The sequence below is a fragment of the Paramormyrops kingsleyae genome, chromosome 21 (assembly GCF_048594095.1).
Source record: "Paramormyrops kingsleyae isolate MSU_618 chromosome 21, PKINGS_0.4, whole genome shotgun sequence".
NCBI lineage: Eukaryota > Metazoa > Chordata > Actinopteri > Osteoglossiformes > Mormyridae > Paramormyrops > Paramormyrops kingsleyae.
This window is the reverse complement of record NC_132817.1, coordinates 4,013,123-4,026,568: the sequence shown is the minus strand read 5'-3', so window position 1 is coordinate 4,026,568 and position 13,446 is coordinate 4,013,123. Positions and strand designations below refer to the sequence as shown.

General features: G+C 45.3%; 1 protein-coding gene across 7 annotated transcripts in view; it reads right to left on the bottom strand.

The window, feature by feature from the left end:
- The window catches only part of evi5a (ecotropic viral integration site 5a), a 38,648-nt gene extending 27,553 nt beyond the window's left edge, over window positions 1–11,095 (bottom strand). For 2 of the 7 annotated variants that reach the window (XR_002838892.2, XM_072704253.1), the window contains exon 1: window positions 9,511–9,609. Coding sequence is in view for 3 of the 7 variants with exons in the window: in XM_072704253.1 (XP_072560354.1) it covers window positions 9,511–9,513 (3 nt within the window). In the remaining 4 variants the exon portion in view is untranslated. Of the gene's footprint in view, window positions 1–4; window positions 887–9,510; window positions 9,610–10,293; window positions 10,517–10,950 lie in introns of those variants that run through there. The other 5 variants (XM_023816636.2, XM_023816634.2, XM_023816638.2 and 2 more) reach the window with 5 other exon arrangements.
- Between the last annotated feature and the right edge of the window lie 2,351 nt (window positions 11,096–13,446).

Genomic DNA, 13,446 nt, shown 5'->3' with positions numbered 1-13,446 from the left:
TTACCAGTGCGTAGGGCTCGTGCCATGCCTCGCAGGGTGCCAAAGGAGCACGCCACGCTTACCAGACCGAGCGGAGATGCCGTGTCTCTGAATTTACGCTCATGTCTGCCCAGACGCTTGCTCTTGGTTCCTCAAGTAGATGCAGGAGCGATGGAGGGGTCAAAAGGCCGGTTTAACAGCAGTCAGCACAGCCCAGTGACAAAGTCTGCTCCATGGCCCCCCCCACCGAAACAGTCTGGTCTGGAATTCACCTGCCGACCAGCCGGGGAGGTGCACAGGAAGTCCCATCGCATGGGGGCCTGTTGCAGCGAAACCGAGAGCTGGGCGGAGCCGTGCAGCTGTGTCAGCCGCAGAGGGAAGCCAGGGTGAGGACAGATCTAAAGCGCAAAGACAGCCTCAGTAGGGTGGTGTTTTCCTCTTTGCTTTTCAACATGGATGAATTTAAGCTAATTGTTCAAAGGTGGGGGTGCTATAACTGAGCTAAAAGTAAGCCTCTCGCTTTCTCCGATGATTTTCCCAAAATCCAGACCAGCCTCTGACGTTTACTGAGATCACGTGTGCCTTTCTGCTAAAGGAGGGCATTTGTTTTACTCTGGTCACTCACTACTTCCTCATTCCACTGGAAAAAGACCACCCACCCATCTGTGCTTTTCGTTCCTGTTTGATTTCCCCACAGAACCTGCTGACTGTTTCCGAATACTGAGAGAACAGGGGCAGATACGCAAGCGTTCCCGGGCTTATGGATCTCTAACATGGGTCAACAGACAGCTTTTCTAACAAAGGGTCCCACTGGCAACACCTCTTCAAGCCGAGAGATTTTCTGTGTCACGGTCCTTCTTTTTAAAGAAGCACAACACCATAAATAATCAAAGTGCACAAACCTGCTTACAACTGAAAGGTGTGAAAGAGTGAGCTCACAAACTGTCGCACAAAACCCCAGGGTCCAAACAGTCCATAACGGCCGAGTATTATTTTCCAGGCTGAAAATAACAGCAGACTGAGACCCCCGGAGGTGGGTGTCTAAGCTGATAACTTACTGGCCTGAGAATTCAGTCGGCAAGCTGACTGGCTGACAGGACCGGGCTGTAAATAACCCATGGCTCTTAACCCCATGGAGAGAAGCGCTCACGTTCTGTGCACTTTCCAGATTGGCACTGTAACATTGGTGCTTTCTAATGGCCGGTCCCTGTCTAGCAGGAAGGAGGGAACACGTGCCCGATTCTGCCATTCCTTACCCGCTGAGGGACTCCACAAACTAACATCACGCTAAGAGAGAAAGCAAACACAGATACAGTGTAGACGCTGTCGAATACAGTGTAGACGCTGTCATATACAGTGTAGACACGGTATGGCTATCTTCCCCACTCTGGTTACAGCTCATTTGTTACATGCTGTTTTCTGCCGCTTCGCACAAGGGCACTGCTCAGATGACAGACTCGGGGTGACGTAATGTGAGAGCATGGCAAAGAGGTCCCCCTCAGCTGGTGGCCCTGTGGCTGGGCTCACCGCCAAATCCAGCCCCCTGACTCCAGGGCCTGGGGCCCCTGTGAAACCAGGACCTCTTCCAGAGCAGCTGCAGCTTTTACGAGCGCTGACAGAGGCCCTGTTCCAGGGAGTGCCTCTATCCCCCACCCCCTCCTTTTTCCAGAAGAGAAAGAAGGTTGTTTGGTTTTTATTTTTTATGACGCGGCAGCCCAGACATCCTAAATCACAGGCCGAGCTGCAGTGAGACTGCAGGGGGGGGGGGTGCATCACGACTGACCAAGCCTAAACCATCCGTGTTTACAAACCCAGAAAAAAGGGATGTGAACTATCAAACGCCCAACAAAGACACACCGGGATCTTTACACACTTGCCTGGGGCATCCACCACCAATGCCCACCTGTTTTACATTCGTCCTCCGTTCTACAGAAGGTGCTGATTTAAATTCGCTGCATTACAGAGAGCTGTGTTAAACTGTTAAATAACAGCAGTGAACTAGCGCTGGTATATATTAGCATTCCTGAAAGAGGAATTACACAATTTTCTTTGTGTATGCGTGAGCTAAAGTATCCCCTAATTAAAATAAAAAATCTGCCCATTTGTACTTTCAGTTGCTCCCCCACATAAATCTAGACCTCAAAGGCAGGAGAGCAGCCGGTTCCAGCTGGTTTTCAGAGGAGGAACCTCTGATAGGCCCTGGGACCACAGCAGGCGGTTCTGAGTACTTAGGAAAGTTACAAAATCTGTGCGAGATGATCAGACAATTTTAGGCAGAAAGGTTATGTTCCACCGAGATCCAAAATAAACTTTTAATGGGTGTTATTTTGTGTACATATTAACTTTATACCCCTCCTGCTCCAATTCATATTTAAGATGAGAATAGATGGTTTTAAGTCACGCCCATGCTTAAAGACAGCACAAGGAGGGCAGGAGCTACAAATGATGGAGGGATAAAAACAACCCACTGCACTGGACTTTCACAACGGACTCAGAGGGGATTCACAACTGAAAATATCAACATATTCAATACTGTGCAGAGCAGGGAAACCCTGGGAATTTTACTTTTTTTCCCCTTGATGACCTTAAGCACAATACTGTACATACATGGGGGTTTTTTTAATGATCAACAGGCTTCCACGTCCACAAAAAAGACACAGGATATAATGTCAGAGCAGGTTACCGGAGCAGCGCTCTGTTCCAGGATAAGTGAAGAACACGGTGGCACTATGGGCACGACGCTCATGTGACAGAGGTATTCCTGCAGACATAAAGCTCTTCAGAAATAAGACGTCATCCTGCAGAGCTGGCCTGGCTTCCAGGCTCCAGGGCACGTTCCAGTGTGACTTTCAAAGAGGTGAACAGACCCTTGAGAGAATGGCTTTCTTCACGGAAAATCGCCCTCTACAGGTGAAAATGGGACCAGGTAAATCAAGGCGAACCTCAGCAGGTAATTTGAAAATCTGGCTATAAATGTAGAGAGACGTTTCTGCAGAGGGGAATACACCTAAACAGCACACCATGGATTCCTCTGAATAACCCATTTAAGGGAAGTGGAAAATGCAAACTCTTTAATTCTCCCCTCATTCATCCTGCTGACTGGCTTTGTTTTGTTTTGTTTGTCATTAGTCAGGAGAAAAAGATGGGGAAAGCCTACCAGGCTCTGCTCCCCAGACCAGCCAGACACTGGGATATCCTGCCTCCTGCAAAAAAAAAAAAAAAAACCAGGAACTGGGTCCAATGTATGCCCCTCCCCCAGCTTAAAACTCTGGCCTCAAATTCCAAATAAGGAGGAAGTGGTTTTAATTTTTAGCATACCTGCCCTTTCATACCCTGGAGGAGACAACACTCCCCCCCCCCTCTCAAACTACTTCCTCTCTGCCAGATGGCAGGCTGTGTCTGGAACGCCTTCGGCAGAGCTGAGACGAAGCCCGGGGCGCCTTTCGACAGCGACGGGCACTGCTGAGCCCGGGGCGCCTTTCGACAGCGACGGGCACTGCTAACCCAGCTGGCAGAGGTATAGTGAGGGAAGCTGGCAGCTCTCAGGCTTGTCAAGAGAAACCTGGGCTCCATTCTGCCAGTTTCCTTTCCAACCTAAAAATGGTAGCGAAATCCTTGTAAAAAGTAGAGATTTTTTTATATAGTAATCCTTTTTGTGTTCCACAAGCCAGTGCGTCAATGACCGTTCCACAAATATGTAGCGCAGCAGAGATTATTCACTCCTTGTCCCGGCACTGTTTTAAAAGCAGCTGGTAAACAGCAGGGTGGTTTTTTTCCTACTCAGAATTTTTGAAAGTGTTCCATGTACTGATGGTGCCCAAATTATTCTCCTGCTGTGTGGAAAAATTAATTACAAATGAATCTTTAGATGACTGAAACTGAAGAGTCTTCACAATTCATCCTTTGATAAGCCCATGGAGCTTACTCCATGGAGCTTACTAGAAATAATTCACCACTTGAAAAAGCCTGTACATACATTTTGGGCATAAATACACCTAAATACTGGCCGCTGTTAACATCTATGAAGCAATGTTGAATCAAGTGATATTCATCTCTGCTCCAAAATTTGAGCTGCTGGGAAGAACGAGATGATCAAACCCAAAACAGCAGAGATGAAAATGAAAAACAAAAACAGCAATATGCAGAGTAACAGCCAGAGTCACCGAGCCTGTGCCCCGCAAACCATCTGCAGTGCAGAGACCACAGGACAGACATGCACACATCAATTAAGAATTAAAAGCAAAGAGTAACTGACAGCACACATATGCTGCAGGAGTGAGTTCATCCACACTCCTGAGCTTGAACTTCTGGCTATTATCCAACTGCTGGGGGGGGGGGGCAGGACCAAAAGTCTGAGGCACAACCTGGAACAAACCCCATTTCTATAGACTCCCTTAGGTTTAATATCAACTTAAAAAAGAGTCATCAGCCCAAAGCCTTCCGGGCAACAGCAGAGGCCAAGCAGATCAGTAGGACAAACCACCCCACCCTATACGGCAGGGGTGTCAAACTGCAGTCCTGGGGGGCCGGAGCCCTGTGTAGCTTAGTTCTTTCCCTGTTCCACCACAAATGATTCAGCTCAACAGATATGTGGTAATTAGCACAAGAAGTTGAATCAGGTGTGTTAAACGAGGGGAAACCCAAAAATGTGCAGGGCTCCGGCCCCCCAGGACTGGAGTCTGACACCTGTGCTATACGGCGACTGACAATCTCAGGTGCATGATCTGAGTTCACACCACTGGATGCGAAAACAAAATGCCACCATCTTTTCTTTGCCTCAAAGTCAGGAAGGTCAAACCAGACCTTCTCAGGCGGGAAAAGGCAGCGCACTGACATTAGCAGGAAGCAGAACCTTAATAAAATGTATAAAATAGTCAGCTGGGCTGGAACTGATTCCATCGGTTCTGATGAAAAGATTAGAGGAATGATGAGAATGTCTCCGGATGGAATAGGCGCTGCCCAACTAGAGTAGGAGAGGCTTCCCAAACATCACCGCTCCATGTTTTCATAATTAGCACGCAGCAGCAAACAGAGCAGTACCTGCACCAAGCTCAGCATGAAGGGAGAACCCAAGCCAAACACTTATGTAGGCTCCTACAGGGAGTCCATGACAGCGTTAATTCCAAAATTTGACACGAGCAGAGGAATCAGACAAGATTTCCGGCTGCTTGGGAAATGGGGAATTCAGACTGGCAACATTCCAACTCCACACAAAGCGAGGGGGCGTTTGTCATGAATGCTGCTGGCACATGGCAAGTTCTGATTGGCTGACACCTCTAAAGTAGAGAAGCCTAATCCTTGGCCCTAGGAAACAGCACATACGACAGGTTGTGGAAATACAAAATCTAATCAGGAAGAATAGCGGGCCAGAACTTCCTCAGTATCAGGGATGAGCTTTTTTGACTCGAGGCTCAAGAGGCCCATGCCCCCCTTTAATCTTTGTACCCCTCAAACAGAAACAGCCAATAGGAATCTCTGACAAAGACACAGTCACACCAAGGAGGACTTACATAGGCATGATGTGACATAAAGCCTGGAGAAAGACCTCACACAGCACATGGAAGGACCAGAACTCAGAAAATAAAGGTCAGCTTCCTTTGTTAAGTAGGAAGATAAAAGGAACTTTGTAATTTTGCTTTAGCCGATGGAACCAACACCCAGCTTAGACTACATAAAAACACCAATAAAACGGTAGACTGTTGTTCTGCGGACGAAAAATTTAAATGTAGGGAGAGGTCGTGTAAAACAAAAAAAAAATGATGCAGACACAAACACCACTGATGACTAAATAAGGGTGTGGTCTCTGTTTCCCTTTCATACTCAGCAGTTACTTCGGCCCTGTAGGAAAACACAGAACGGAGGAGTAACAAATGGAGAAAGTTCTCCCGCTTCAGAGAAGGAATTTGTTGTGTAGAAGACATAGTAAAATTACACAGAATAATGATGCATTTCATCACATACACACACACACACACACACACACACATACATAAAACCAGCCCCCATCCACAAACAAGAGAATACAGAACAGAATGAAAAATGAGCAATTGCATCTGAATTATTCAAAAAGGCAAACACAGAAGGCTCCATGCCTATACACCATCCCATAATGGACACAGAGAGCTTGGTGGATTTCGTTCCGACAAATTAAACCTCCTGCAGCTGACATGATTATTCCAACATACCAAATAAAACTTCTTAAAACGCACTGCAGGTTTCGGCCAGAAGGTTTTGAAGTGGATGAAGCAGCTGGAAAAACCGTCCAAATACCCCAGCAGCACCAACTCCAATAAAGACAAGGCCATCATAAGCACTACTACGTGTATACCTGCTCTACAGTGGAAAACAACAGGTGGTATGACATTGCAACAGGTAGCACAGGGATTAACAACCTGGCAGAAGTACCTACCAAGAAATTAACAGAATGTGGTATTTTATTATCAACATCCCACCTTAATCTAAGGACACAATTTAAACATTTAGAGTGAACAGCAGCTATTGCACTTCATTGTAACAGTTAAGACTCTAGTACAAGCAAGTTTTTTTCCAGATTAACGACAATACATTTAATTATATAACCCTCAGACCTTCCACTACAAACCCACCTCATTACCACTTGAAAACCACACACAGACCACAGTGACAGAAAAAAAAGTCAGAAATGTCAAAGCACAGTAAAGCTGTCGCTTGATGTATTCAAATAAATATGTATATCTTTGCTAGAAGCACAGAGAATTGTCACAGTCCAAATCCAAAATTACATAATCCAATGTCTCTTCATCAAGTTATTTAGGTGAAACTAGACAGAACCTAAACTAAAAACACCACAACCTAGCAATGAAAGACCACTGTTCAGTTTAGAGTTACTTCTAACCAAGAGTTCAACTGCAGATCATCCAAAGTCCCTTTTCAAGACGTTGAAGAGTTTTCACAGATATAGAAGCACTGTTTACCTATAGCGTAGAATGAGCAATCTGGCAGTATGACTGGCTACCAGAAGAGGTCCAGTACAGGGACCCCCCCCCCCCACAATATTTACCTATATTTAATACCCTAATATCATGAAGACAATATGAAGTCATTTGGTGGGTATAGAGTAATGGGACACTGGGGCCCACCAGCTAGTCACCTGGACTTATAAAACACAGTGTCATTAAATACAGTGGCAGTACATCCATGTCTTTACCTACCACACAATGGAGATCAAATTAAAGTTAAAGTTACATAGAAGTCAAGCTGCATTATAGCTTCTGGCTAGACACCTCAAATTATGTCTGTTGTCAAGTGACGCAACGGAAAGAAAAGGACAGTCTCAGCAGTTACATAAGTCCCTTATTAGGTGCAACAGATAGCAGTCACACACTTCCCACATGAAAGGTTACAGATTTTAAAAGTGCCTGAAACATAACATCAAACATCAGTTCAACATTCAACCCTTACGAGACTTGACATCGGTCAAATTTCTAAGATAATGTTACTGTTTTTAAAAATCACCTAAAGTAAAATATTCATTTTAACTTAGAAAACTACTTCTACTAATTACTATTAAGATCACTACACCAGCATGTGCCTAAAATATTGAAAGCTACTGTAAAGTACTGAACATCACAGTTCTCACTGGGTGGATCTGTAGTTGTCTTGGTTTCCCCTGCATGTCAGGCGACGATGCAGATCAATCCATCCTGAAAATTCAATGCCAGACTAGACTGGGGTGAGTCTGGACTAACAAACGGACTCCATTTCATTCTTGGTGAAAAACATACAAAAAAAATAATTCCATTTTGATGGTGGCTATTCTACTCGTCTTAACATACACAGGACCTTTCATCTGAAGGGACAACAAATCATTTGCGCCACTGGGAGCAAAAAATGTGCAAAAACTCTGTTATAAAGCTTTGCAAAGAGCTTCTAAGCAAAAGCTAAGGGACTGAACTACCAAAGTGGGGAAAACTGCAGGGCCACCTCAGTCACATCTGTGCATCCTCCGAGGATCCTCTGCACATGCACCTCACACAGGCATAAGAATAAAAGGTAAAAGTATCAAATCTGTTAAGGAAACTGACCAACATCCAGAGTGCTGTCCAGAACAATCAATACAACCCCTTCCCATCTGACAGTGTGAGCACAGCTGCTATGAGTCATTTGTCAAAGGCAGAGGTGACGTTTCTGACAGTACGGTGGCCCAGCAGGAGGCACTACTGCCTCACACCTCCAAGGCTGGGGATCTGAATCCTACACATGCTGTGTGTGGAGTTTTGCAGGTTTCCGTCCACAATCCAAAGACATGTAGCGAACAGTATCTCTAAACTGCCCATCGTGTGCCCATTGCCCATCGTGTGCCCTATGGACTGGCATCTCATGCAGCGTTTGTCCTCAACCTTGTACACTGTGTTGCCCGAGATAGGCTACAGCCCCCCAGCTCCCATAACCCTGAGCAGGATTAGTATTTGACAAATGTATGGAGATCTGCAATTTGTCCTGTGCTCAGGAAAGGCTAGCCAAAGAACAACGGAACCTCACTAAACATACACTCAAGCCAACAACCAGAGCCAAAAAGCACCAAGTCAACTACTAGTTGAAAAGAAATGAAACACCAAGTGACCAATTAATTTATATACAATCGATTCAAAGCATTCAACATTTATGCATGAATGTGTCTTCTGTTCATTTAAGTCATATGGTAATAAGCTAAAAATGAAAACAAAAATGAAACGGCTCAGAGCTACTTGTGATGACCATGCCAATGTGTCCCGGGACAGAGATCAATAACTACGAAACATTAGCAACATCTTAAGACATTTCGAAGGGAACCACAGAAGCAATAAGCTGATATTATAGGATTCCCGTTAATTCCCTGGCGAAACCTGAACGATAAAGTAACGCACAGCTGAAACGCGATGTTGTCACGAAACTAATGTCCAGCCAAAAAAAACAAAGCCCCATCAGGGTTTTCCCCTCGCATAACCTGGGAAATCACAAACTGCCTTACTATTTTATGCAGCAGTAAAAAAAAAAAAAAAAAAGCAGCTGATTCAGCACGTTTCTAAATGAAGCGTTAGTCAGCTTATGACTTTGCCCTGATTTAGTCATCTAAAATTCCCAACACATCAACATCAGGGTTAGCGTCCAAACCACACACTCGCCACCGACAGCAGTCGATTAAATCCCTTGAAGTACTAACAGTGCAAAACATCCTGAAATATGATAAAGTAGCGAAATTCGTTTCTACTGTTTCTTCTAGATATTTTCAACCATACCGATGCGCTCAGCACAATTTGCATGTGGCCAATAACAGCCCGGTTTCACTGAATCTAACTGCACATGGTTTATTGGTCCCCAGCAGAACCACAGAAACAGCAAGGATACGCTTTGAGAACTCAAACATCCGCCGCCTGCCGACTCCAAGAAGCTGATGTGAGCGAACACCTGAGCGGCAGTCGGGTCCCTGCCACACGCACTTCCTCATGCAAAGCCGGCTTAGCGCTGGCTGCTCCCGAGGACGAACATAAAACCGAAAAAACCAACACATACCATGGCGGAAAGAGACGACCAAGGGGCCGCCACCGTGCAGCCGAAAGCCCGCGTGCAGAAGGGCGGGCTGGTCGCAAGCGGGCGGGCTCGCGCAGACACTGCCGCTCTCTTAGCCCCTTAGCCGGGGAGTATAGCTAAGCTAACAAATGCTAACTGACGGCATTCTGACACGCTAGCGAATGCTAAATGACTGCATGCTAAGCTAGGATAGGCTAGACACTATATCCACAGTGTACCCTTTAAATCCGATCGCTGCATAGTTATTGTTAGCGATGAGCACCAGTTGACATATAACAGAAACGCACAGCGCTTACCTGGTAACTGCCAGGTAAATGGAGTTAAATATTTAGGGTTATTATTAGCCAGGAGCGTATTAGTTTCCAGCAGCCCCTGTTCATCCACAGTGATTTCATACAAAATGCTAGACATGTTTTTTTTATTCTGCAGTGTCACTTTCCAGTTAGATAAACACACCTAATAATACGGCATTTCGACCTGTTTTTTTTTTTGTTTTGTTTATCTGAAAAGATTTATGTAACTAGAGGCGAATTAGCGAGCTAGCTAAAGTTAAAAAGACGAGCCAGCTCGGTGCTGGTCAGTCCAGCCGTCAGTGCCGTACTTATCATGCACTCCTTGCATGAGTCCACAGAAAAACACCAAGACATCAAAATTATGTTTCCAACGTAACATCTGTCAAATACAGCGAAGGTGTAACAAATAAGCGAAGAGCGCGGAGCAGCGAGCCGCCGTCCCGGCACAGCCCGTCCGCCGAGCTCGCCTTACCTTGGCTCAGTCTGACGCTCCACGATTAGAAGCATTAACGTCCCATCGAGCAGAGCTCAGCACGGCTGCTCACTATGTACTATTATTACTGTTTTGCTGTTTGCTGTGTCAGGTGTGTGTACGTGGTTTTTTTTTAACCCCAACCCCCAGTCGTACAATCCAAAACCGTGGGATCCTGTGTACACAAGCAGCTCCGGAGCGACGTCAGCCTGGCATCGGACCGGGCATGCGCCTGCATTAAAGGGAAAGACCTCCCCCCCTTTTCACTCTGCTTTCCCAGATTCTTCCCTTCTTCAGGACTTTTTTTTCTTTTTATTTGACGTGGGAGTCAAAATAATGTTTCTTAATGAGTGTTTTTGGCTGGAGAGGAGGTATTTCTAATGTTACTAAAGTATGATAAATAAGATTAAATAACAGAGCAGTACCACGATCCCTCATTGTGTGCAGTAATGACTATTTACTGTCCCTCACCGCGATAAACAGCCAATCTAAAATGACCCGAGGCTCCTCGCTCATGTCAAGAATTCGGGGGGGGGGGGAGAAATGGTCGTTTTGGTAAATTTTGGGACGACTCGTTGATGTATTCGTGTTCAGGACAGGACAGGTATAAATGCAGTTCCCTTTTAAATGCAGCACATGAGCTGTCAGGCGACTCACCTCATCACCAGCTTTGGATCTCCTTGGGCACAGACATGGTTTCCAGCGTGGATATGATGTACCCCTGGATGAATGAAATCAATCCGTGGAGGCTGAATTGACGGCTTGCCCTTCGATAGCAGCTTGAAACCGACCTTTCAAGTTTTACACGGAAACTTTGCATACAATAAGGCGCTCGTATGACGCCAGACACGCCTCGCAGTGACAGCTCCAATGCCCTTTTGACGAGGCATACTTAGGGAGCCACGTAATACTCTTTTGTGCAATGACTGATTCACATTGTCGTGCACGTCGAAAGTATTATTATGTATTATGTATGTATTAAGAAGTACTTAAAGGTTTAAAGGAATGAAAATGTTGCCAGGGTGGAATTCAAATGTCTCTTACTGCGGTTTATTCTGGTAATACGTCAGATAACATTAGAAGTGTTCGTCGGAATTTCTCCAAAAATAGGAAGTGTCTTTTAATGGAAATGGAAACACAACAATCCAGCTTTAGTGGCATCCACTAATCGATTTAATCTGCGGTCGGAGTCCTTCCTGGGCTTTCTTTAAAAGAAAAATGCCGCTTCCAATATCGGAGAATTCGGTAATATGTCTTGGAGCTCCCCCTGTTGGAAAACCGAATAATGTGCCGCACTAAAACGAGCTGATCTATTTAGTCGCATAAGTGTTAAAAACGTTTGGAAATCAATACGATATGTTCACCTTCTTAAACGTATTTCCTGTCCGTATTGATTGCACATCCGCATTTATTTCAAGGGTTTATGTCAGTGGTGCAAAGTGGTTTTGCTTGTTGGTGTTTGGCAAATAGCCTCATTCAGTGATCTTTGGTACGTTACAGACACATGCCCTATACAGAATGTTTATAACAAATGACAAAACAAAAAGTAAGCAGGACTTGTAATATGAGGGATCTATAACAGCATCAGACAATCAATTAAATTTACCGCCCGAGTTGGAAAATTTATTGTGGTCAGCCATGTTCATTGGTTAGTTATTGTTATGGGATAACACACATAATTAAGATCATAACTTAACTTTAACTTTAAGGCGAAAATAACCAGTGATTCTATTATTATGATGCCATTTGTACTGGGCAGTCGCCACAGAGAGGAGGAACGGTCAAGGAAAATAAATAAAGCATCGTGAAATCTTGCCGAACTTACTGTAAAAATATTCCACTCGCTTTCAAGTATTTCCCATTAATTTTTCCTCGCGTTGTGACACCGCCGCCCATAGCTGACGTCTTTCATGCATATAGCTCTGCTGTGGTTGATTCATCCCATGTCATACAGTATTAGCTCCGCGGCCTCCGCCCCTGATGGGATTCTACACAGCCCCAGCTGACCTACAAGAGACATTTGTGCGTTACCCAAACAAAACCTAGACGTGTCTGCTCATCTGACTTTGGCACTCCATTCTTCCGCAAGCCCAAATCCAAACATACTTTTTCTCCAGCACGCAAGAGAAACGTAATGGTTGAAGTAATGGGGGTACAGTTCACTTGCATGAGGAAAATTTAGTTGATTAGCTGTTTATAGAGTCTTGTCTGGTTACCAGTTGATTAGATAAATGAGGTACTGGTGATATGGGATTAATGGGAGTTAACTGGATGAGAACCGGTTAGGTGTAAATCTAGCAACTGTCGGAATACATCCATCTTCTAAGCCGTATGTCCAAAGCGAGCTCTCGGGGTGTGGTACCTATCCTCAGTTTCTCTTTGGACTGTGGGGGGAACCAGAGTACTCAGAGGAAACCCCACAACAACAACATGCAAAGTCCAAACACAAGGAGCTGGTGGAGAGTGGAGACTCAAGCCCCAGCACCCCAGAGGTGTGAGGCAACAGTGCTGACCACTGGCCCCAAAGTGACCCGATAATATTCAGATCTGGTGACTGTGCAAGCCATGGGAGATGTTTAACGTCACTTTCATGTTCATGAAACCAGTGTGTCACTAGTCTTTCTGTGTGTACATATATAGTGGTGCACAGGGGCGCCGTAAGGGGGAGGAAAGCTAGGAAGATTCTGAGTGACAGGGGCCCTAAAACATTAGGAAAATAACTGGATTGGTTTGGACTGGGGGGCCTAATATGGTATGCTTTCATGGGGCCCAAAATCTCTAGCAACGCCCCTGGTGGTGCATTATGATCCTGATACACAGCACCTCTTCAGGGTACAATGTTTGAATCACTGGGTGAACTTTGTCCTCCAGAATGGTTCGGTAGTCGTTGGCAGTGACGTGCCCATCTAGAACATGTAGTGAGCCTAGGGAATGCCATGGTACTACAGCCCAAAGCATCACTGATCCACCCTCATGTTGCATTCTGGGTACGCAACAGTCCAGGTGGTAAGCCTCTCTGGGGATTCCCCACACCGTAACTCTCTTGGATGTGGGAAAGATGCTGAAGGTGGACGAATCAGATAACAATATAGGTTTCACATTGTCCACAGCACAAGATTTATACTGTTGGTACCATCGGAACTGATGTTTGGC